This window comes from Octopus bimaculoides, chromosome 7 (genome assembly GCF_046866305.1).
Source record: "Octopus bimaculoides isolate indiv1 chromosome 7, ASM4686630v1, whole genome shotgun sequence".
Taxonomy (NCBI): Eukaryota; Metazoa; Mollusca; class Cephalopoda; order Octopoda; family Octopodidae; genus Octopus; species Octopus bimaculoides.
This window is the reverse complement of record NC_142934.1, coordinates 97,795,143-97,822,414: the sequence shown is the minus strand read 5'-3', so window position 1 is coordinate 97,822,414 and position 27,272 is coordinate 97,795,143. Positions and strand designations below refer to the sequence as shown.

The 27,272-nt window shown below is 35.7% G+C and overlaps 1 protein-coding gene across 2 annotated transcripts in view; it reads right to left on the bottom strand.

Moving 5' to 3' along the window:
• Positions 1 to 27,272, bottom strand: part of LOC106868843 (S1 RNA-binding domain-containing protein 1) — a 199,390-nt gene that overhangs the window by 137,358 nt on the left and 34,760 nt on the right. For both annotated transcript variants that reach the window (XM_014914279.3, XM_014914277.3), the window contains exons 14-16: positions 25,625 to 25,801; positions 25,028 to 25,195; positions 4,022 to 4,107 (exon numbers count right to left, since the gene is read on the bottom strand). In XM_014914279.3, the coding sequence (XP_014769765.1) occupies positions 4,022 to 4,107; positions 25,028 to 25,195; positions 25,625 to 25,801 (431 nt within the window). The remainder of the gene's footprint in view (positions 1 to 4,021; positions 4,108 to 25,027; positions 25,196 to 25,624; positions 25,802 to 27,272) is intronic.

The window sequence follows — 27,272 nt, the reverse complement described above, 5'->3', positions numbered from 1 at the left end:
CCTAGACAGAGGAAAACTTTCAGAGTTTGTTCAAGAGCTATCAACTTCATCAGAGAGAATATGAAAACCTGAAAGAACCCACAGAGTCTTTACCATGCAGACAAGTTGTTAACATTGTGATAGATCAACATAAGAGGTGAAAGCTTCAAAATGGATTTGCTGTCACCAATTTTCTTCAATCTTGCACTAGCATCAATCTGCAATTTACTGAACAGCAGCAGAAATGGACACAATTCACAGAATGGCAAATTGTATCACTTGTCCTACACTGACAATCTTAAGATATTTGTGGAGGTTGTCAACCCGTGATGGTTCTACTCAATATTATAAAGACTTGTTGGAATCAACAAGTGTGCCGGAACCATCTTCAAATCAGTAAAACAGACTGCAAACCTAGACTTTGACAGTAGCATCATGACCAAGGAATTAGTTCCAGATGGCACATAAAGTACCTTGGAGGGAACAAAGGAAATGACATACAACATACAACCATGAATGAGTAGATCCAGAAAGGGCACCGGAAATGACTGTTGATGATATTAAAGTGAAAATTGAATATAGCTGACAAATTTAAAGCTATTAACACTTTAGCAATACCCAAAGTAATGTACTGCTTCAACATCATCAACTGGAAAATGAATGACATCAGGAGATTGGCATATATACAGTGCACAAAATGTGGTGATGTCCAAAGAAGAGGACATCCATCTGGGGCCAGTCAATGAATCCTGCAAATTTGGGACTCCTCTGACTACCAAAAGGGTAAGTGCTCTCTCTCATCTGTACTCCCTGACTTATACATGGATGCCAAAATGGACCCATTGACTAGAGGCATGCTTAAAAATGAAGGAGCTTACTCTCAAATAATTCTTTCTAAGATAGGCTCAAGGTGAAGGATCTATCCAGTTATGTTGTTGGTTGTGCATTTTAGACTCATTGTATTGGCCACACAAAGATAATAGGCAAAATTGTCTTCTGCTGGATTTGAACTCAGAACATAAAGCTATATAACCAAATTACTGTATGGCATTTTGTTCAATATTCCACCAATTCTACCAATCCACTTAACAACAACAACAACAACAACAACAACAACAGCAGCGGCAGCAATGATAGTTTCTTTTCTAATTTAATAAAATTACCTATGAAAGATTAGTAGTCTGGTAAAATTGGTAGAGTTTGAACAAAATGTCTTGTGGCATTTAGCTACTACTCTTTATATTCTGATTTCAAATCACATGAAGGTCAACTTTGTTTTTTAACTCCTCTGGTGTTGATAAAATAATGTACAAGTCACTGATAATACTGACTATGTTCCTCACCCAAATTTAAGGCCCTGTGACTATGTTAGAAATCAAAAACGATACTAATACTAATATTAATTCATTCAATTAAAGATAAAGTTAATCTCTGCAGTGTTTGAACTCAGGATGTAGAAAAGGTCAGAGTAAATTCTGCATGTCATTTAATCCATCACGTACCTTTACTATTCAATGATAATAATAATTTTTTCTAAATTTGGCACAAAACCAGCAATTTTGAGGGGAAGGGGAAAGTCTATTACATTGACCCCAGTACTTGATTAGTACTTAATTTTATTGAACCCCCAAAAGGATAAGAGGCAAAGTTGGCCTCAGAACATAAAGGGCTAAGCGCTTTTTGGGCTGGCGTGTTAAAAATTCTGCCAGCTCACTGCCTTATTGTTCAATAATACAAGGGAAAGTCAAAAGATATCCACACTTTCACTAAAACTATTTTTAGGTTAGCTGCTTGCTTTCAGTGCTTGCATGTTAAAAGGTAGTCCTCTTGTGGTATTTAACAGAGGTTTGACCTTGATTGCTCCAGTTTTCTTTCTTGCATTAGAGAAGACTCGTCAAGCCAAGTGAAATCATAGTCATGGCTGATGTTGATGTCACATAACTGGTACCCGAGCTGGTGGCATGTAAAGAGCACCTTTTGAGTGTTGGGCCTGACAGAAGCAAAGTGGCTGAGTTCCTTTAAGCGTTGGGCCTCATAGAAGCAATGACCAAGACCTTTGGCATTATGTTCTGCTTTAAAAGAAGACCCATCAAGCCGAGCAAAATCGCAGTTGTGGCAGATACCGGTGTCACACAAATGGCACCTGTGCCGGTGGCATGTAAAAGCACCCTTAAAATTTAAAAGTGGTTGGTGTTAGGAAGGGTATCCAGCCATAGAAAACCATGCCAAATCAGACTGGAGTCTGATGCAGCCTTCCGGCCTTACCAGTCCTGGTCAAACCGTCCAACTCATGGACAACGGACGTTAAATTATGATGATGATGATGATGATAATGTTGTTACAAATTAATCATGGCCACTCCACTGGCAGTGTGCACCAAGGAAGAACGGATCAGTGATCTGATTTCTCTGGTCTAAATGTATGTCAGGAGCTGAAATTCATTGTAGGGTTCTAGTACAATATGAAGACAGTGCTCTACTGTGTAGAAGTGCATATGAGTAGATCAAGAAGTCAAAAATGGCTGGGCAAGCATAAAGCACAAAGAGGGAGCAGGATGCTCATTATGTTCTTCCACAGACATGTAGATTCAACAAGCTCAAGAGATGGTTTTGGTGACCCAACAAGTGGCCATTGATGACATGACATGTTCTCTGCATATTATTCACAGTTCTGTATACAAAATCTTTCATGACAAGCTTTGCTTATGTAAAAATCTGTGTGTAATGGGTACCAAGAAAGCTTACCAAAACATATAAGCACAATTGTGTGGAGATCTGTCAATGCTTATTAAACCACTACAGTGATGAAGGAAAAGTTTTTTTCAGAGAGAATATCGAAGCAGATGAAACCAGGGTTCATCATTTTGAGCCAGAATCCAAAAGGCAGTGAATGGAGTGGAAACATCCAGAATCACCAGCAAAAAAGGAATTCAAGACTCAACCTTCCACAGAAAAAGTGATGCTAACCAGTTTTGGGGATGCAGAAGGGATTGTACTGGAACATTAGCTGGAAAAGGGATCTACAGTCACTGGTGTAAGTTACAGAGAAATGCTGGCCAACACAGTGAAACCAGCAATTTGCATCAAACACTGAAGTCCATTGTCAAAGCAAGTGTTATTGTCACACATTGTTGCACGACAATGCACACCAACATACAGTTACCTACACCATTAAAACCATTGAAAAATTGGGTTTCAAGTTGTTGGAACACACTTTATATAGTCCAGATCTTGCCCCTTTCAACTATCACCTCTTTGGACTGCTCAAACATCCTCTATATGGGCATTGAATTGCTACAGATGAAGAAGTGCAGGAAACAGTGCATAAATAGCTGTGCAACCAGCGAAAAACCTTCTTCTCTGATGGAATAAGTAAGCTTGTGGACTACTGGAAAAAACACATGAGAAAGCAAGGTTTTTGTCTTAAGAAATTACAGAAACAAGAGTGCATACAATTTTTGACATACTCTTGTATTAATAATTCTTTCTAATTTTGGCACAAAACCAGCAATTTTATGGGGAGGAGAAATCAATTACATCAACCCTAGGACTCAACAGGTGTTTATTTTATCGATCATAAAAGGATGAAAGGCAAAGCTCACTTCAGCAGAATTTGAACTTAGGAAGTAATAAGCAGAAAGAAATGCAGCTAAGCATTTTGTCCGATGCACTAAGGGTTTTGTCAGCTTGCTGCCTTAATATTCAATAAAAGTGATAATGGATGATGAAAAAACAGTTATTACAGAAAATCATGTCGAAGAAGACAAAACAGAAGTCTAAAGTTTTAAAGAAAAAAAAGACAAAAAAAAAACTCAATAATGAAATACATGTATATAAAAGTAATTATGTATCTTCTTTCTTGCTTGTTGTCTTTGTTACCTGTTAATAAAGTTTAACAAAATAGATAATCCAAATCAGTTGAACCACAAACCTACCTATACTCACTGTAATTTTAAAATAAAAACATGCAAAAGAAAAAATCAGACAAAAAAGAATAGCAAGGAAAAAAAACGAAGAAAAAAAACCAACAAAAAGCTACCTACTTGTGGAATTCATAAACTGCTTTACTTTGTCAATAAATGGTGGGAAACCAACTTGGTCTATTGAAGCACCAACCTGTTTTATGAACCTGAAAGAATAACAGCAGTGTTCTTTAATTAATATTAGTACAAATATATATATATATATATACATACATACATACATACATACACATGTACATATATATCATGAACTAACTATTACTTTCTCAGATGCAGCACATAATTTTGTCAGTGAACAGGTCGCGGTCTCAAAGCGACGAAAATATTTTGACAAATTAAATTTAAATGTTGAAGTGAATCTAACGGATTTTGTTTGTTATTTTAAATGGCTTATAAACACCTTCCACGCTGCAATTGTTTTCGTTCCAGCACATGATCTCAGATCAGGCCACTCCGTAATATATATGTATATATATATATATATATATATATATAGAAAGCAGCAGCAAAAATATATGAGTGCATCTCCGTAATATATATGTATATATATATATATATATATATAGAAAGCAGCAGCAAAAATATCACAAAAACTGTTACTCAGAGTTTCATGTTCCCGTTTGCCAGACAGTTTTGTTTAGAATGGAACAAAAATAAGGTTATATGCAAAAATATACAATGAGTTTGATAGATACACATTTGAAAATGGTTTTGCTTCATTGGTCCTTTCAACTTAATGGTCTTTGCAAGCAATAACAAATTGCGGTATAAAATCATATTATTATAAAAATCAAAGAAAACCTTAAATCAAAAATAGCTTACAAAGAAGAAAAAGGCCTGAATACCCAGGGTAAATAATTAGCTGTAAAATATTAATCAATTAATAAACTAAATTAATTAATAAATTAAAAGATATCCGTCCAAAAACATTTTCATGCTAGATTACATATACATTTAGCAGTATATACACATACCAAACCATCTATAATATAGTCAATCCAAACATGAACAAGCAAGAAAAAACACGAAGAAACAACAACGCGAGGATATGGAATAAGTACAGGAAAGGAAAGAAAAGAAAGTGGATTTCATGTTTCGAGCAGAACTCTTCATCAGAAATATAGAAAAAGTCCAAAGAAGGGAAGACAGAGAAAGAAAATTGCCAACGATATACACGTGACACTATACAGATGCAAGTATGTGGCTACATACATATACAGATATAAATATATATAAAAATGCATATATATATGTATGCACGCACACACACATGTACAAAATCTCCTGGCATATGCTTATACAAGTTAGTTGCTACAGGCGAAAGAAAGAGGAGGAAAAAAATCAGAAAATAGTAAGTAAGAGGAGGGGAAGAAAACAGTGGTAAAGAAGAAAAAGAAATAAAAGAAACAGAAACAGAAAATTAGAGCGAGAAAGGGAAAAAAATAGATGGGAGTAGAGAGTGACCCATAATGGCGTTTGAAAAGTATCTAAAGATGATTAGATACTTCATTTAGCTTGCACAGCAAACACATATAAAAATGCACAATTTGTTATTGCATGCAACTGGTTATTGAAAAGACCGTTAGTTGAAAGGACCAATGAAACAAAACCATTTTCAAATGTGTATTACTCTACCTCTGGTATTCGAGTACTATTTTTTCCCACCTTGTTTCACATTTATGCGCTTACTCTGGTATATCTATATATCTATCTATCTATATATGTCTATATATATATATATATATATATATATATATATATAGATGATGATGATATATATACATATATATATACATATGTATGTATGTATGTATGTATATTACACATATACACTCACATACATACTTGTTTATTATTCTACACCAGCAAGCAATGTAGCTGTTATGTAAATTACTAACGTGCTGGTAATTATAGCAAAACTTAACGTAAAAATAAAACACTGGTATGTGAATAATCTGCATAACAAAACACCTGAGAATATCTAATGTTCAAATCAGTCTACCTGGTTTATTTATATCCTTTTATAGTATAGAAACGTAACAACAGTAGCTTTAAATAGGATTTCAAAGTAGCAGCATAATGTAGGGCATTTGACTGCTAATGAAGATTAATAAACTAAAAATGGCAATATCTGGTTAATCCTTCCTGTACATGTCCAAGAAGTTCCCTGGAAGTAGTAGAAAGTTTCTGTAACCTAGGTCACCTAATTAGCAGTGGAGCAGGATGTTCTGAAAGTATAGTTGGCAGAATAAGAATAGGATGGAAAAAGTTCTAGGAGTTATTACCACTGTTGGTATTAAAATGTCTCTCCTTCAGAATGGAAGATAGATTGTGTAATACTTGTGTATGATCAGTAATGTTACATGGGCCTTGAATGCTGAGGACATGCAAAAGCCAGAAAGAAATGTATGCTACTAATGGGTGTGCAATATCAGTGCATGAACAACAAAGTGTAAATCAGATGTAGTTTGCAAAAGAGAATGCTGCACTGTATGCTCATGTAATACATATGGATGGAAGGCGCATGGCTTAGTGGTTAGGGTATTCAGCTCACAATCATAAGGTCATGAGTTCAATCCCCAGCGATGTGTCGTGTCCTTGTGCAAGACACTTTATTTCACGATGCTCCAGTTCATTCAGCTGGCAAATATGAGTAGTACCTGTATTTCAAAGGGCCAGCCTTGTCACACTCTGTGTCTCGCGGAATCTCTCTAAGAACTACTTTAAGGGCACATGTGTCTGTGGGGTGCTCAGCCACTTGCATGTTAATTTCACGAGCAGGCTGTTCTGTTGATTGGATCAACTAGAACCCTCATCATCATAATTGATGGAGTGGCAGCTACATATGGATGATAAAAGCTGTATAAAGAAGTGTCAATCACTTCAAATAGCTCGAGTTTGTAGAAAAGGAAGAACACAATAAAGGTGATAGGCATTTTGCTGGGCTCAACATCACAGTAAAAGTGAAGTCCTAAAAGTATTAAGCTGACTATTAGACAGTTCTTCAGCTGGCTTTCTGTGAATCACTCTAATAGGTACACATCTGATTCCCAGGTTGAATAATTTTCCTGATATATTATGCTAAGTATTCCTTCATGAATTTATTGAGCACTCAAAGACAGTGCTAGAATATATGGAGAAATCAGGTATTATGTTGACTTAACGTAACTGTGTAAAAGTCTTCAGTTTATAGCATATTTATCTATAATACATTAAAAGTCAGTTTCAGTCTTGCTTGCTTGCTTGTAATGCTACTCAGTGAAACTGGTACATATTGTGAAAATATTGTGAATTAAGTTTACCCTGAAATGTTAATATGAATTGAATGAAACAAATTTTGCATAAATTAGCAAAGTAGTTTTCAAGATATTAGAGATTTTCAGGGTATAAATACCCAAAACGGTACATAATGGGAAAATGTTCCGAAAATAATCTTCATCCTGAAAGGGAAGAAATGCTTATTCTTTTATTAGACAGTGAGTTGACAATGGAAAAAGAAGAGATTTTTTTGTCGTTACAATTTCTATTTTCGCTTTTGTAAAACACAATATTTTAATCATTTACAAATATTTTCAAGTGAATGTGATTTCAAAAATGTAAGCTGTTTGTGCAGTAAGTATGTATATTGTAGCCTTCTTTAAACAGACAACATTTTATTGTTGTTTAAAATTATTTTCAAGTGAATAGCGTTACAAAAATATTTTTTGTCATATTAAAAAATATTCTAAAGTGGAAATGAATTAAAAAATATGGTAGATATTTCATAAAAGACCCGTTCATAACTTCAGCGTGAAATACTTTTTTTCGAGCGCATTCGATGTATCTCCCTCCAAAGATTTGGCTGCTATTTCTAGCACGCCCTGCGACCACATAACAGCTATTTGAGATAAAGGACCCAAAATACTTGTTACATGGTAGCTGAGCATGCAAGAAATAGCAGACAAATCTTTCTAATCCACAAAACAAAACTCTGTTGCTGGGAAACTCAGAGTTTCTCGGTGACTCAAAAGATCATGGGTAGTCTAGCAGGCATGGCTGTGTAGTATGAAGCTTGCTTCCCAACCACATGGTTCCAGGTTCAGTCCTATTGCATGGCACCCTGAGCACGTGTCTTCTACTATAGCTTGGGTCGACCAAAGCCTTGTGGGTGGATTTGGTAGACGGAACCTGAAAGAAGCCCATTGCACGTACATATATATATATATATATATATATATATATGCATGTGTGTGTGTGTGTGTGGGTGTGTCTGTGTGTGTACGCTCCTTCATCACTTGACAACCGATGTTGGTGTGCTTACGTCCCTGCAGCTTAGCGGTTCGGCAAAAGCGATGAACAGAATAAGTACTAGGCATACAAAGAATAAGTCCTGGGGTCGATTTGTTCGATTAAAGGTGGTGCTCCAGCATGGCTGCAGTCAAATTACTGAAGCAAGTAAAAGATAAAAGATATATATATACATGTATACAAACACATATATACATACATATACATATATATATATATATATATATATATATATATATATATCTTCATTCTATAATTATAAGCATAATAATAACCAGGGGTCAGCTAATTGCTTCGCCACGCACCAAATTTAGAAATAGCAATTAAAATACCTTTTCCACTACCATAAATATCTCCCAGAATTTTTTTACATAGGCAAAGAGAAAAAATAACGAATCTACATGACTTAGATTAGCTACATACGCGTTTCGGGATTAAAGAAAAGTTTAATTTACTTAATTATTTCAACTCATTAGTGCAGCATTTCAAATATAAATTTGATAGTGTTAGAATCAAATATGTACGCGATCAAGCGTCATCACATAACTGATATTTAACCAATACTTCCAAAAATATACAGCCGAATGAGAACGCATATTTATCCTCAAATACCCACATGTGTTACGAATAATCCCGCAGAAACTGCAATTTTTGACCAGGGAGTAAATTATATTTCAATAATAATAAAAGGGTAAAAATTAATTAATCAGTTAATTAATTAATTAATTAATAATTAATAATTTTACTATGTAGTTTGGTATGTTAAAATAATCTTTTTGGGTAACATTATACAAATATTCTATAATTATAAGCATAATTATAATCAGGGGTCAGCTAATTGCTTAGCCATGCACCAAATTTAGAAATAGCAGTTAAAATACTTTTTCCCCTACCTAATTAATTAATTGATTAATTAATTAATTAATTTTACCCTTTTAATATTATTGATATATATATATATATATATATATATATATATATATGTATATATATAGTACCGCCTGACTGGCTTTCATGCCGGTGGCACGTAAAAGCACCTACTACACTCTCGGAGTGGTTGGCGTTAGGAAGGGCATCCAGCTTTAGAAACTCTGCCAAATCAGATTGGAGCCTGGTGTAGCCATCTGGTTTCACCAGTCCTCAGTCAAATCGTCCAACCTATGCTAGCATGGAAAACGGACGTTAAACGATGATGATGATGATGATATCAAGCATCACATAACATTCATTTTTCATGTTGGTACGAGTCGGTCAGTTTGACAGGTGACCTGATGAGTCTGGGTCCAAGGATAACCTTGTGCTCCAGTGTCTGTTTGGCTGGATGCCTTTTTTAACACCAACCACTTTCTTTTTATGCCACCAGCTCTAGTGAGGTCACCATGCAGCTTGCAAGACTACAAATCTTGAGTGTGGAGAGGGAGCTTTGTGCTAGGAGAATAAGGAGTAGGGAGAGGTAAAGTACAAGAGAAAGGAACCAGAGCAAAGCAGGTTACTTGCTGAAAAGGAGCTTCATGACAATACGTGATTTAGAAGAGAGGTAGGTGGGTGATGAGAGGAGTTAGAAATTGGTGATGGTTTTAGAGTGGACCTTCAAGGTACATGGTGAGTAGGAATGAGTTGAGTAAGGGTGCCTGAAGTGAGCGGGAACAATTGCGGTTGCTTGATTGAGTGGTGAGATGCTTACTTCCCAACCACATGGTACCAGGTTCAGTGTCACTGCATGGCACCTTTGGTAAGTGTCTTCTACTATAGCCCCAGGCTGATCAAAGCCTTGTGAGTGGATTTGGTATTTGGAAACAACAAGAAGCCTATTGTATATATATATATATATATATATATATATACACACCAACTGGTGTTGGTGCATTTACATCCCTGTAACTTAACGGTTCAGCAAAAGAGACCAATAGAATAAGTACTTGGCTTGAAAAATAAGTCCTGAGGTTGATTTGTTCAACCAAATCCCTTCAAGGCATTACTCCAGCATGGCTGCAGTCAAATGACTGAAACAAATAAACGAATAAAAGAATGCACAGTAACGAGTGTATTAGAAAACTGAAATTTATCCTTCAGTACCCTGCATTTTCTCTAGAATTGTTTCCCTTACCACTGCCCTGTTACTACAAGGGAGGAAACTCATATGGTGTCATGATGCATCCACAGTGTGCTAAAGGTTAAAAAAGTTAAATTTACACATTGTGTTCTGCTAGCATAGCTCGTGGGGTCAGTGAGGCACACAGGTCACTGTACCACAAGGACTGGACCTTGTGGCAGCTATAACTGCTGCAGCTCAAATATTGGATAACAAAAATGTCAAATATCAGCTGAAACATGCAAAAAAGATGACATGATGGTGGCAGCAGTGGTGTCAGTGGTGGTATCATTTCAACATTCACTTCTTTATGCTGGCATGGGTTGGATGGAGTTTATTGAGATAAATTTTCTATTGCTGGATGTCCATCCTGTCACCAACCTCCAGCCGTTTCTAAGGAAAGTAATTTTTTCCCCCCATGGCAGAACATTTTCTTGCAAAATATTGGAAATGAATGACACTGCTTGTATGATATTGACACTCATTTATAACAATCAAGCTACGTCAAGACAAGGAAACACAAACACACATTCAAACTGACAAATATGTACACACACACATAACAAACTTCTTTCAGTTTCAATTTATGAAATCCATTCACAAAGCTTTGGCCGTGTGGTATTAAGGCATTTGTTCAAGTAGTTAGGAAGCCAACTTCCTACCATATATCCACACCTGATAAATAATGAAATGATTAATAAACAAAATGAAAATGTTATATAAAAAGAGATGACATAAAAGTAGGTGAAATAAAAGTAGTGAGTGGATGATGGATAGTAAACATGATATTACAGATGTAAAACGAAGTGAAATATAAGGAGAAATGATGAAATTAGATCTGAGATTGGTGGATTTCCTTGGTGAGATGACACGTGGTTGAAACACATGTCAAAGAGTGACATAATATGTCATAGTATTTCCAGGTAACAATGTACACAATGTGTGCAGAAATACAGTTACAACTCCAAGGTTAAAAGTTTTGTCTCTATGATATATAAACAGTAACTTCCCACATTAAAAGGCAATGTCTGTAAATTCAGTTACAGCCTGAATAATAAACAGATAAGTAAATATCTGCTTTTCATGTTTTGTAGTTTAGAATGTTCGTGTGAAAATGTAGGGCGGATACAGTACAGAAAATTAAGTAGAAATAACGTATTTCAAAAGAAAAGCACAGAAATGTGGTTTGACACATGGATTTAAAAAAAGTTGGGAATGAATGGAGAGTAAGAAAAAAAATTAATATACAGAGAAAAATATATGGTTGTCTTAGGTTTACTCTCTTCTCTGAGAATTGAGGGATTCGATTAGTAACAGTCTACTGTTTGACAACATAAAAGATGGGACATTTGTCCACCTTCCATGCTGCTATTGGATGGTTTGACAGGATCCTGCACCAGACTTCTGTGTCTGTTGTGGCAGGGTTTTTAATGACTGGATGCCTTTCCTAAAACCAACTCCTCAGCAGAGTGGACTGAGTGCCTTTTACATGGCACAAGCACAGGTGAGGTCAGTTTTGGCATGGCTTTTTTACAGTTGGACGCCCTTCCAAGTGCCAACCACTTTACAGTGTGGACTGGATGGTTTTTATGTGGCATCAGCACTGCCAGGGTCAACAGCTCGCTTGCAAGACAAAGCTCCTTTGAGAGGGGGTGGGGCATTGGAGGAGGGGATCTTGTGTCTACAGCAAGTCACCTGTTTTTGTCTCTGTCTCATCATCATCATCATCATCATCGTTTAACGTCCGCTTTCCATGCTAGCATGGGTTGGACGATTTGACTGAGGACTGGTGCAACCGGATGGCTACACCAGGCTCCAATCTAATTTGGCAGAGTTTCTACAGCTGGATGCCCTTCCTAACACCAACCACTCAGAGAGTATATATATATATATACTACTAATATAAGGATAAAAGTTTATTAATGAATTTTATCAGTGGCCAGTATGTGAAAAATATGTTTTAAAGTGAAAATTATAAATAAAATTATAAACAAGGGCAAACAAAATATTTTCTTTGCCAATTTGCTGAAAAACAGACACTAAATCGTCTAACCACATAAAATATTCACTTATATTATTACATGACATGTCGACACGAGGAAAGAAAGCTAACAGAAATTCATAAAAATATATTTATATAAACACAGACACACTCACATCTATTTAATGGTAACTGTTGGAAAAGTGAGTATTCAGTACCATAGTATTTGGGTAGCATCAGTTTCTTGCTACCCTGAGTTTCACTTGTGAGTGTAAAGGGACTTTGGGCAAGTTATGACATAACTTGTGACACAATAATATATGTGTGTATGTGTTTGCTTATTTATGTGAGCAGGTATGTGTCTATTAGTGTGTCTGTGCATTTATTTATATGTGTGTAGATGTGTGTTTATGTAAGTGTGTGATTTTGTATTTACATATATATTTATGTTGAGAAAAGTTGTTTTTTGGGTGGGCGTGATGGTTAAACCAGCAATCAATACAAAACTAATATTTATTATTGTGACGAAAGGACTCAGTTCAGAAAAATTTTTTTTACATTTTAAAATATTTCTATTGTGTCTGTTGGTTTATGTATTTTCCCAGCATAAACCTATTTGCGAGACTAAGTCAACCAATTGCTATCGAATTGTATTTTTATTTTGTTGTCAACTACTTTTCTAATTCTATTGTCTAAGACAGAAAGAACTCTCACATTCCATATGCACACACACATACTTACACATTATATGAGAAAGAGAGAGAGAGAGAGAGAGAGAGAGAGAGAGAGAGAGAGAGAGAGAGGGAGAGAGAGAGAAAGAGAAGAAAGAAAAACACTCATAGACAATACTGATTGCACTCTCTTTTTTATAAAGAAGGGTGTGACTGAGAAAGATTTGTCTTTTCCAGTACTTTTTAATGAAATCAATTAGAAATGGAAAATAATGTTTATTAATAACTGCCATGTCACATGTTTGTCATGCTTTTATGCCTTGTAAGAAGGAAAAATTAAAAGGAAAAAAATGGAATAATACCACCATGGCTCATTTGAGGTTTCTGTAATGGTCTAGGTGTAGCTGTGTTAAAAGGTTCACTTTGCAACTGGTTTCTGGTTCAATCCCTCTAGGTGCCACCTTAGACAAGTATCTTCTGTTATAGTATTGGGGTGACCAAACACCTATGTGTAGAATTTGAAAGACTGGAACTGTTTGGAAGCCTATCATATGGATTGTTCCCATTGTCAGTTGGTAGACTTGAACCCTCACCCAGTTTAGTAGCATTACATGGTCCTTGGATACTTTTAAGACAGTTCATTCTGAAGCATGCCTTTTAATCGGGTCCTATCTCTAAATAAAACTTTCTCTTTTTCTTTCACCAAACTTAGTAGCCCTGAAAAGGGTGATGAATGCTGTCCTTCCTCCTCAAACTGTGATAATGAAAAAAATTTTCATCATCATTTACTATCCAGTTTTCCATGCTTGCATGGGTCAGATGGAATTTGTTGAGGCAGATTTTTCTGCGCAGCCCTTCTGGATGCCAATCCTTACCTGTTTCCAAGCATGGTAATATTTCCCCTTGGTCAGACATTTTTCATGGAAGAGTGGAAAAAAAACAACACTGCTTGTATGATGTTCATTTCCAACCATTATGTGATGTTAGGACAAGTGTACACACCCACACATGAAGAATGAAGAGTAGATTGTATGGTGCTTGTCTTAGAACTGCAATGCAGAGGACCTAAGGAAACTGGAAAGAAATGAAGTGAGCATTCTTCATTGGATATACTAAGTGAGTATGCATGAAATAATTAGTGCAAAGGTGCTGAGTGAAAAAATTGGGTATAAGAGGAATCAGATGTGTTCAAGAAAGAAGACTGCGCTGGTAGGGATATGTGATACATATGGATGAGGACAGCTCAATAAAGAAATGTCATTTGCTTAATGTGGTTGGAACTTGTAGGAGAGGGAGACCCAGGAAGACACCAGATGAAATGGTGAAGGCTGCCCTCGGGACTCTAAACCTGACAGATGAGATGACAAAGTACTGAGATCTCTGGTGATATGAGGGCCTCATAAAGACTCGTCCCCCAACAGCAAAATTGAGTTCTGGAAATGTTGTTACAGTGATTCCATGCCTCATGCATTATACCTGCTTTTCCCTTTCCTCAGCAACTGTATCATTCTTACTACTCCAACTGCTTGCCCTCCTCTTCTGCATTTCTCCATATCTTCCCCAGCTCATGGTTCTTATATCATCCACCCTTAAACTCTACCCATTTTCCATTTTGGGAGTCTGCCTTCTCACCCCCACCCTTCTCCTTCTCATATATTGTGTATTTACAAAAGTATGTATGCAGCGTTGCATGTATATTCCTGAAGTCAATTTCAGGCATTATTCTCCCTTTTTTGACTTAACATATTTGAAATATCAACTTTTTTTCTACTGAACCAAATTTCAAATTTTGTAGCTCAAACTGTAGCTTAGGAGGCGACCAATCTAAAAATGTATAAACATCAAATTTAGCAAAAAACTGAATTAGTAACAAAGCCTAGAGGTGGTCGTGAGTGAGTAAATGTTGATCTTAAGAATATTATTCACACACGGCAGTGTGTGAATGATATTTATTACAATATATATTTATTACAATATAGTGTATTCTATGAATATGAGGCAGATCTTTGCAAAATACCTAAATACTGAATAAAATCAAACGTTTTGCAATACTGATTTCCAATTTTGGCAGAAGGCCATCAAATCCGGAGGGGAAGGAAGTTGATTACATCGACCACAGCACTCAGCTGATACTCATTTTATCGAGTACCGAAAAGATAAAAGGCAAAAACAACCTTGGTGGAATTTGAACTCAGAATGTAGAGACAAATGAAATGCTGTGAAGCTGTCATCCTACGTGTCAATGACTGCCAGCTCGTCATCTTAGTATTGTAATGAGTAGTAATATTACTTGAAAATTGTTTTATGTTCTTTTGGCACAATTAGCTTACATAATAACTTATTTCATTTTGAATATTTTTTTGAAAAGATTAGGACCACAACACTTGTGACACTTCTATCATATGAGCTAAACAAAAACAAAATGTTTAGGTTTTGAATTTACTTCTAGGTGTTACCACTGTTTCCGGTAGTAGTTTATTATTCTAAATTTTTGTTTTGATATAATTAGCATTATGGGATCCCTGTAGTCGAGAAGTGGTCGCAAGTGAGTAAATGTTGACCTTAAGAATATTATTCACATACTACCGTGTATGAATGATACACACACACACACACACACACACATGTGTGTATGCATGACAGGATTCTTTCAGTTTCTGTCTACCAAACCCATTCACAAGGCTTTTGTTGACCCAAGGCTATTATAGAAGACGTTTGCGCAGGAAAACGTGTTTAGACACGTGGATTAATGAAAGGTAAACAAAATTAAATGATACTACCCTCCTGAATCCCAGTTCAAAAGGGATGCCCCCTAACTGTTCTAACTGTCACAGCAGTGGCTCAAGAGCCAGCACGTACAGAGGAGGTGACGGTGGGAAGCCCTGATGGACCAAACGTGCAATGTGAAATGATTCCAATAGGTAGCTGTTTACTTTGACCATCAAGCAGGTGCCACTGTGCATTGCAGCAAATAATAATTATAATAATCCTTTCTACTATAGGCATAAGGCCTGGGTTTTTGTGGGGAGGGGGACAATCAATCACATCGACCCCAGTACTTGACTGGTACTTAATTTATTGATCGCAAAAGGATGAAAGGCAAAGTTGACCTCAGAGAAATTTGAACTCAGAATATAGTAACAGAAGAAATACTGCCAAGCATTTTGCCCAGCATGCTAACGATTCTGCCAGCTAGCCACATTGATGATGATAATAATAATGATGATGATGATGATGATAATAATAATCATAATAATAATATTAATAATAATAATAATGATAATGATAATAATGATGATGATGATGATGATAATGATGATGATGATGATGATAATAATGATTATGATGATGATAATAATAATAATAATAATAATAATAATAATAATAATGATAATGATAATAATAATAATCATAATAATAATAATATTAATAATAATAATAATGATAATGATAATAATGATGATGATGATGATGATAATGATGATGATGATGATAATGATGATGATGATGATAATAATAATCATAATAATAATATTAATAATAATAATAATGATAATAATAATAATCATAATAATAATAATAATAAAAATAATGATAATAATGATGATGATGATGATGATGATGATGATGATGATAATAATAATAGTGCTACCAATAAGGAAGGGACAACTGGCACCAGTGATTTAAGTGAGGAAGATCAGAAGATTTTAGAAGAGTTGCAGGAAATAATGAGTAGAGAAGTAAGAAAAAGACTGCGAGCATTAGAAAGTACCAACAGAAGGAAGCTACTAGACGAGAAAGTAGACTCTGTCATCAGTAGGATAGATACTAAAAATATAGGAGACACTACTGATCTATGGTGGAGAAGATTAGGAAAGATTAAAAAGGGAAAGGAGATTACAAATAAAGCGAAGACTTTAAGTAGAATATAAGCCTGGAAACTGAACAAGTTAGGAGACACAGGATTAAAATTTTCTTTTGAGAAGAGATACTTAGTCAAAGAGAAAGGATTTGGGACAGTCATAGAAGAGTTGAAACAGTGTATCATAGCAGTAGCAGGTAAGCTTTCCAGATATCAGAAAAGAATAGATCAGTATCAACAGAATAGATTATTTGAGACAGACCAGAGAAAATTCTACGACCAAATAATAGTGGAGAACGAAGTACTGAATGTGAAAGACCTAATGCAGGAAAAGCTAGAAAGTTATGGGATAATATTTAGGATGAGCCAGTTAATCATAATGGAGATGCAATATAGTTAAAGAAAATGTATACTAATAGTTACAGGTGCATTGGGAACTATCCCTAAGGAATTTGAACAGATGGATAGAGGAGATAGGCACAAAACCCAGTTTAGTACAGCTCCAGAAAACAGTGTTATTAAGGACAGCTAGGATACTTAGGAGGGTTCTTGGCATCTAAGGTTACTTGTTGCCCGATATTAGGAATTTTTCTTTTCCTACTGTCTTATCTGTTGTGTGTATATGAATAATAATAATAATAATAATAATAATAATAACAATCCTTCCTACTATAGGCACAAGGTCTGAAATTTGGGGGGAGGAGTAAGTCAATTACATTGACCCCCTAGTGTTTCAATGGTACCTAATTTATTGACACCAAAAGGTTGAAAGGCAAAGTTGATCTCAACAAGCAAAATACAGCTAGGCATTTTGCCCAGTGTGAGAACGATTCTGCTGGCTCACCGGCTTAATAATAATGATGATGATGATGATGATGATAATAATAATAAAACCCTTAGAGAGCATGTAGTATATCTACATATACTACATAATCTCAGTTAACTAAAGTTGTTCAACACATAGTTACAAACGTGAGATCCTATGTGTATTTGGTAAGGAAAACACTCCTCCAAAATATTTTCATCCTCAGTCCTATTGTTAACCAGTTAATTATTCAGCGATGAACTCCTACAATTCTCACAGAAGGGAGTGACTCTAAGGAACCAATTATTTTTCATTTGTATCATGATTTTTCTTTGTTTTCCTACTTGCATTAATTTTTGTTTACCTTTCATTAATCCACGTGTCTAAACATGCTTTTCTGGCATTCTCTTGCAATATATTTCCATTTTATCAACTTTTGTTTATCTTTCATCAATCCACATGTCGAAAAACGAGTTGTACAATTCCCGCTTTACTTTCAGTCTTGTGTTTGTCCTATATTTTCAATTCATGAGAGAAAAGTACTTAGCTGAAATATTGTTTTGTAGTTGTGTAGATGTGAATTATATTGCTTCTCAACCACATGGTTCCAGGTTTAGTCCTACTGCATAGTACCCTGGGCAAGTGTCTTTTACAATAGCCTCAGGTCTATAAAAGCCTTGTGAATGGATCTGGTAGGCAGAAACTGAAAGAAGTCCATCATATACTTATATATATATATATACGTGAATTGTCTAAGAGACCATAAGTCAGGGAAAAGATGGACTCGTATATTTGTTAATAGAGTAGGTATATTATCCGAAATATATAGAATTATATATCCATCACGGCTGATCTTACCAATCGGTTTCATGCAAGGAATACAATGGAGTGTTAGATAACAATCCAATTATGCAACCATACGCTCATATGACTGGTAAGATCAGCTGTGATGGGTATATAATTCTATATATTTTGGATAATGTGTGTGTGTGTGTGTGTCTTTGTGTCTACGTTTGTCCACCACCCTCACCGTTTGACAAGTCATGGTGTGTTTATATCCCATAACTTCAGTAGAATAAGTATCATGGTAAAAAAAGTAAGTACTGGGGCTGATTTATCCAACTAAAATTCTTCAAGGCAGTGCCCCAATATGGCTACAGTCTAATGACTGAAGCAAGTAAAATATGAAAGATAAAAACATAGAAACAGACTTGGTGCACCAACCATTTTCATGGTTTGCATTCATTTCCCACAGCCAAGCTACCATACTGAAATGACTTGTTGCCCTGTTGAACCAAATTTCCTTCCTAGTGCAGATAACACAATCAAGGGCATAGCAAACAGTAAGTACATGGGAGTAGCTAAAGTTATGGGGCTTTACTTTAAACCCTTTAAACCCTTATGAAATAGATGACATTAAAGTCTTAATTTAGTATTATATGGTTAATGGCCCAGGACTTTAACATCATAGCCAATGTGCTTACTGTAAAGAACTATCATCATCATCATCATCATCATCATTGTTTAACGTCCGCTTTCCATGCTAGCATGGGTTGGACGATTTGACTGAGGACTGGTGGACCAGGTGGCTACACCAGGCTCCAATCTGATTTGGCAGAGTTTCTACAGCTGGGTGCCCTTCCTAACGCCAACCACTCCGAGAGTGTAGTGGGTGCTTTTACATGCCACCGGCACGAAGGCCAGTCAGGCGGTACTGAAACAACATCTTCCTCCTCCTCCTCCTCCTCCTCATCATCATCATCACCACCACCACCACCACCACTACCATTCCTCATTTGATAAGTCCCTTGAGGGCCGTTGGGGTGCTGTAGCAATGTAATGTATCTAGGGCGAGAAGGCCTAGCAGAGTCCATCCCTCTCAAGGCTATCTTCATTTAACATCCATTTTCCATGCAGGTAGGAGTTAGATGGTTTGATAGGAGCTGGCAAAGCCAGGACCCGCAGCAGGTTCCACTGTTTGCTTTGGCATGGTTTCTACAGCTTAATTCCCTTCCTAAAACTAACCACAGAGGACTTGACCAGGATGTTTGTATCAGAATAGGCTCTGCTAAAGGTATTCAAGAACCATGTGATGCTATTAATCCTTTAGCATTCAGATTACTCAGCCACATGTAATGCTTATTCAATCAAATTGCTTTCAATTAACCATGCATTATCTCATAGCCTTCAGATTTCAATGATATGATTATTTACTTTTAGAATGACATTTTAGGGTAGTTGTGTGAGGCCTAATCTGGTCACTTTGAACACAAAACAGACAGAGTATTTAGACTGAATATGGGTGGTTTAAATTCTAAAGGGTTAAACTGGGTGAGAGTTCAAGTCTACCAACTGACAATGGGAACGATCCATATGACAGGCTTCAAAACAGTTCCAGTCTTTCAAATTCTACACATAGGTGTTTGGTCACCCCGATACTATAACAGAAGATACTTGTCTAAGGTGGCACTTAAAGGGATTGAATCAGAAACCTCACAGCTGCAAAATGATCCTCTTAACAACACAGCGACACCTAGACCGTTATAGAAACCTCAAATGAACTGCGGTGGTATTATTATTATTTTTTTTTTTTTCATTTTTAAGGTTGTGTATTTTTCCTTCTTACAAGGCATAAAAGCATGACAAACATGTGAGTGTGTTTTTCCTTCTTACAAGCATAAAAGCAAGACCAAAACATGTGACATGAAAGTTGTTAAAAATCATTATCTTTCATTTGCAGTTGATTTCACAAAAAAGCACTGAACAAAGCAAAATTTTCGCAGTCACACCCTTCTTTATAAAAGAGAGAGAGCAGTCAGCATTGTTCATGAGTTTTTCTCTTCCTTCTCTCTCTTTCTCTCTCTCTCTCTCTCTCATATAATGTGTAAATATATTTTTCTCTGACTTGTTTGATGACTGTCTTTAAATATGTGTGTATGTGTGTTTGTGCATATGGAATGTGAGAGTTCTTTCTGTCTTGTCACTTTTCTAAGCATGTATGCTTGTGTGTGTGTGTGTGTGTGTGTGTGTGTGTGTGTATGTGTGTGTGTGTGTGTGTGTCCCCTCAGGTTTAGGCGGGTGAAAGACAATAGAAGTAGAAACGTAGTAGACACAAAATAAAAGTACAATTCAGTAGCAACTGGTTGACTTAGTCTCACATATAGGTTTATGCTGGGAAAATACATGAACCAATGGCGACCACAGAAATATTTTGAAATGTACAAAAATGTTTGTAAACTCTTCTCCAAGTCTTTTCTGTATTGATTGCTGATTTAACAAAAGAAGAAAAAAAACGCCTTTTCACGTCACAAATATATATAGATAACAAAATCACACACATACAAATAGAATGGAGACACATATGCACACATATTATTTTGCCACAAGCTATGTCATAACATGCTGAAGACCCTGTACACCCACATAAAATACTTATTTATCTCTACTATGATACTGAATACTCATTTTTCCGACATTTAAACAAAACAGATGTGTGCATGTGTGTATATATATATCTTCTCTTACTTGTTTCACTCATCTGACTGCGGCCATGCTGGAGCACCGCCTTAAAGGGTGTTAGCCGAAGAAATTGACCTCCAGGACTTGTTCTTTGTAAGCCTAGTATTAATTATATTGGTCTCTTTTGCTGAACTGCTAAGTTACAGGAACATAACACACCTGTATCAGTTGTTAAGTGATGGCAGGGGCAAACACAAACTCACACATGAATATGTGTGTGTGTGTGTGTGTGTGATGGACTTCTTCCAGTTTCCGTCAACCAAATCCATGCACTAGGCTTTGGTTGGCCCAAGGCTATAGTAGAAGACACTTGCTCAAGGTGCCATGCAGGTGGGACTAGACCCGAAACCATGTGGTTGGGGAGCAAGCTTCTTACCACACAGCCACAGAATAACAAAAAGAAAGTTCTTGATACAATATCATATATATTTGAAATAATGAGTAGAGATGACTTTTTTGTGGGGGATAGTTTTTATTTTAACCTTATTAATAATAATGTTTACAGTGAGTTACTCGGATATGAGTTTTGAGCTTTAAGTAGCTGTTTTCAAACTGAAAATGTATGCTTTACTGGTTGCTTAAACAGCAAAAGGTTTTTTTCTTACAAGTATAGATGCAATATATATATATATATATATATATATATATATATAATAATAATAATAATAATAATAATAATAATAATAATAATAATAATAATAATAATATTAGGGATAACATCCAAAATTACAGGTAAAACCTCAATTAAAATCAAAATGAGTTCATGAACCTTGGTTCTTTTCCCTAAAACTATATATATATATATATATATATATATATATATATACATAAACAAAAAAGGGGGAAAATATATATATATAAATATACAAAAAGCATGTGTGTGGTGGTGAAGAAGAAGAAGAACAACATACATACCTACATAGATACATTTTTCAATTTGAAAGTGGTTATTTGAAGCTTGAAACGCATATCAGAGTAACTCACTATAAACATTATTATTAAGATTAAAATAAAAATTATCCCCCTCCCGCCAAAAAAGCCATCACTACTCATTTTTCATATATATATATATATATATATATATATATATATATACACACACACACACACACACACATATGTTGTAAAACATATTGAGTTTTAAACAAGTGCTTACTTGTCATGCCTTCTAAAGGCACATAAAAAAGAATTTACATAAACATTCAGATATATATGACTTGGCCAAAATAGCCCTATTGGAGACTAAACTCCTTAACTCTCCCACTTTTTATTCCTTTTATCTTTTTATTCCTTTTATTCTTTTTAATTTTCTTTTTTATATTCTTAATTTCTCTCCACATTTATATTCTCCACTCTAACTGTGCTCTCTACATATTTTGATCAAATCTTCTGCCTGCTAACAAGTACCTCCTTGCAACAATGTATACCTTCATTTAATCAAGATACCCATGACCTGACAAGTAGCCTGCGGTATACATCTTGCTCGAATATTTACCACTTCCGAGATTCCACTCGCTATGAAACATATGTAACTTGGATCTTATCAACTCTGTTTCCTTAACTCTTATTTGCATACCCAGCAAGCCTAGTTGCCTACTGTGAATTATAAAAAGAATTTTTTTCAGCTTATTGTACTTCAATATGAAAAAATCCACAACTTTCCGCCTCAATAAATCACTATTATTCCTGAAAGTTGTTTTTCATATTTACTATAGATTGCTTGAAGCTAACTTTCTTCCTACACCTTGATCCTTGGATCTTATATTTATATATATACTAGACTACCCATGACCTGTTGGGTCACCGGGAAAGTCTGAGTTTCCTAGCAACAGAGTTTTATTTTGTGGGTCTTTTTTTCTTTTCCAGGTTATTTTGCATGCTTTCAATGAATGTGACATCGAAATCACATGTCAGCGGCTCCTTTACCCAGAAAAGGAAAGATTTGGCAGCTATTTCTTGCACACCTTGCTACTACATAATGGGTATTTCAAGTCCTTTATTGCAAATAGCAGTTATGTGGTAGCAGGGCATACTAGAAATAGCAGCTAAATCTTTGGAAGTGAGATACGTTGAATGCACTAAAAAAAAACCTATGGAAAAAAATTTCACACCGAGGTTATGAATGGGTCTTTTATGAAATATTTATGCCAAAAAAAATTTTCGTAATGGTATTCATTTGAAAATAAATTTCAAAAACATTAAAATATTGTCTGTTTAAAGAGAGCTAAAATATAAATACTTATTGTACAAACAATTTACATTTTTGAAATCACATTCACTTAAAAATATTTCTAAATAATTAAAATATTGTGTTTAACAACAGCAAAAATAGAAACATTTACTGTAAAAAAAAACACGGTATTTTTTCATTGTCAAGTCAGTCTAATCAAAAGATAAGAGTCACTTCCTTTTCAGGATTAAGTTAATTTCGGAGACGTTTCCCATCATGCACAGTTTTGAGTATTTATACCCTGAAAATCCTTATCTTCACAACCACTTATCCGATTTATGTGAAATTTATTTCATTCCGTTTGTATTTACATTTTAGGGAAACTTAATTCATAGTATTTTTCCATTATGTGCTAATTTAGCTGAGTAGCATTGCAAGCAAGCAAGCAAGATTCAATCTAACTTTTAATGTATTATACATATATTATATATATATATATATATATATATATATATATATATATATATTCTTTTATTCTTTTGTTTCAGTCATTTCACTATGACCATGTTGGAGCATCTCCAACTAGTAGGCCATGCTACTCCAGACTGATGACGAGTAAAGACTCAGAAACTAGGCTTTGGATGCAGGCTTAGCTGGGTGGAGGTGCTTGTCTCCCCCTTGTAAACATAAGGACACAGGAAATGTGTCAAGGCCGACAGGAAGTGGTGCTGCTTCCTTGGGCTAAATAGCAGTAGTATTATTCCCTTCATGGGACTGTCACATTAAGTTGACAGCATACAACTACTTTATATATATATATATATATATATATATACACATTTAGGGTGTCTATATGCTCAAATACAGGTATGTATATGCATATATGTACTATTGCTACTCCTATCCCCCTCTGCTTTCAGATGCTTTTTCTGAAGGTTTGGCAAGACTAAGAGAAAATGTAATTCATTGAGTAACAATTACCTGTTTCACAGGACATGTGAAAAGACTCACTTCCTGTTGGCAGACATTCACAAATATATTCCTCTTCTTTATAGACATAAACAATAATACTCCAATTACTTGTTTCACTCTGCTGAAGTTCATATCATTAGGGCCACCACAAACAATAACAACACAATGACAGGCTGGGCTGGTGAGATTGCTGAAATGCTACAACAGAGGCACGTAGCTGCTTGATGGAAGGGAGCTTTTACTAGACTCTTCATGGGCAAGGAACAAAAGTACAAACTCTTGTGGGTAAGTAGTAGTGATGACATGTGTGATATAGGTATGGTCTTGCCAGATAAGTGGGCAGATAAAGTGATCAAGATAGTCAGGGTGTGTGATAGGATTGATAAGTTAAGACTAGTATTAGATAATGCAGCATTAATATTTATCTTGGCATATGCACCACAAGCTGGATTAGCACATGATCAGAAGGCACAAGACCTTTCTCTCACTACAATTTTTTATCCACACTCTCTCTATCAATTTCTCTTTGGGAATATCCCTCATTACTCCCTGTTTGATTGTATCCTTTCTCCTCTCACTCACTCTCTCCCTCTCTCTCTCTACTTTTCTCTCTGTCTTGTCTATTTCTCTCTCTTTCAGTTCATTGGTAATTATGATGACAATACATACAATGACAAAGGATATATATCAAAGAGAAATCAACTTACTTGCAAGCAGTACCATAAGACTCTGGATGGATCCAGGTGCGGTCCAGTGGATTTGATCCATCATTCACTTCCAGCTTGACTTTCTTGGAACTTTGCTTTGACTCTGTTTTCAGTTTTCGTTTTCCTCTCATTGAAGGTCCTGCTTCTTCTACTTCAAACACTTCTTCACTGTAAGACATTGAAATATTGTTATTGTTATTTAACCCCAGATCAGCTTTGAAGAAGCAGACATTTTCAGACATACGAGGGGTTACCCAAAAGAAACCGGAATATACTGCCTTTATCTTATTTAATACTGAAAGTAATGAAGAATTTAGCGAAGTAATTTTGTCATTAAGCTGGTGTTTAGAACATATACTGACATGAAATTTTAACAGAAGGTTTTTAATTTAGATCATCTTAAAAAGGGTTATGGGTACAACTCAATCAAGCATTATTGCTCATTGAGAGATAGTTTCATAGATTCAACAGCTGGAATACTCATTGATGAAAGTGACACAAAATACATCATCAAAATGTATAGAAAGACAACAGGTGTGTGTGTGTGCGTGTATGTGCGCACATGCATGCATGCATGTGTGCATATTTAATACAGACCTCAAATTTGATCTATTTGAAGTAGGGTTAATTCGGACAAATCCTGCACACTGATTGTATGTTTTCTCTCCGATGCCCTTCACCAGTCTTAACTGCTCACGGTTACAAAAGTTTCCTTGTTTTTCTCGCCATTCAATGATATGTTTAGCCTGTGATGAGTTCAGACCTGACACCATCCTGGAAATAAAAAGGTATATCTATTGAATTAATACTATACTTATGCATATTACACAATACTAGAGGTTATACATATATGACACAATAATCACTAACAGAATACAAAATGTATAATATATAAATTTAAGTTACACATCATATATATATTTATATAATCATCATCATCATTGTTTAATGTCCACTTTCCATGCTAGCATGGGTTGGACGATTTGACTGAGGACTGGCGAACCAGATGGCTGCACCAGGCTCCAATCTGATCTGGCAGAGTTTCTACAGCTGGATGCCCTTCCTAACGCCAACCACTCCGAGAGTGTAGTGGGTGCTTTTACGTGCCACACACACACAAATTTGTATTATATTTATCATAAGTTATATAACACATTATATATACTTTGATATAAACATATACATGGCATTAGGAAGGGCATTGGTGTTAGGAAGGGCATCCAGCCATAGAAACCATGCCAAATCAAATTGGAACCTGGTGCAGCTCCCCAGCTTACTAGTTTCAGTCAAACTGTCTAACCCATGCCAGCATGGAAAGCAGACAGTAAATGATGCTGATGCCACTGCTGAGGATGATAAAAGTAAAGCTTAAATCTACAACTATATCTATATTATACAAGAGATGTTAGTTCTCTGTAACAAAATGCAACAGGTGTTTCTTTGATGATGCACTGTGATTAGACATCCACATGCACTTGGAACATTCAATGTCAAGTTGCTTTTGGTGGCCTTGATTTTACTTAGCTGGACAGGTCTTCTCAAGCACAGCAAATCTTCAGTTATTACACTCCTCTATTGTGTCCCCTTTGCAGGTCAAAGAAGTCTGTTCTGTGTGTGTATGTGTGCATGTAAATATATTTATGTATATGTATATGTATATATACACATACATATGTGTGTGTGTGTGTGTGTGTGTGTGTGATATCAACATGAGGAGTTACAGACATGCATGCAAACACACATTATAAACACAGGGTGAGAACCCTCTCCAATCATGAATGACCATGGATTGCACATAGAAAGTTACCCTCCGAGGCACAGATCTGGGCAAGGTTTTTTTTACGGAAGACCAGCAGTCGCTCATACATACCGGCCTCCCCTCTCCATGACACTGATGCTATCCAAGGGAAAGACAAAGGCCGATACAGCTTGGCACCAGTGACATCGCAACTCATTTCTACAACTGAGTGAACTGGAGCAATGTGAAATAAAGTGTCTTGCTCAAGAACACAACACAACACAGAGACCGGTCCGGGAATTGAACTCACTATCCCATGACTGCGAGCCCAACACTCTAACCACTGAGCGATGCACCTTCATAATCATAAACACAGATACATTCAAATACACACACACACACACACATATATATATATATATATATATACGTATAAACAAACATATACATATATAGACACGCATATACATACATACATAAACATAATGATGGGTTTCTTTCAATTTC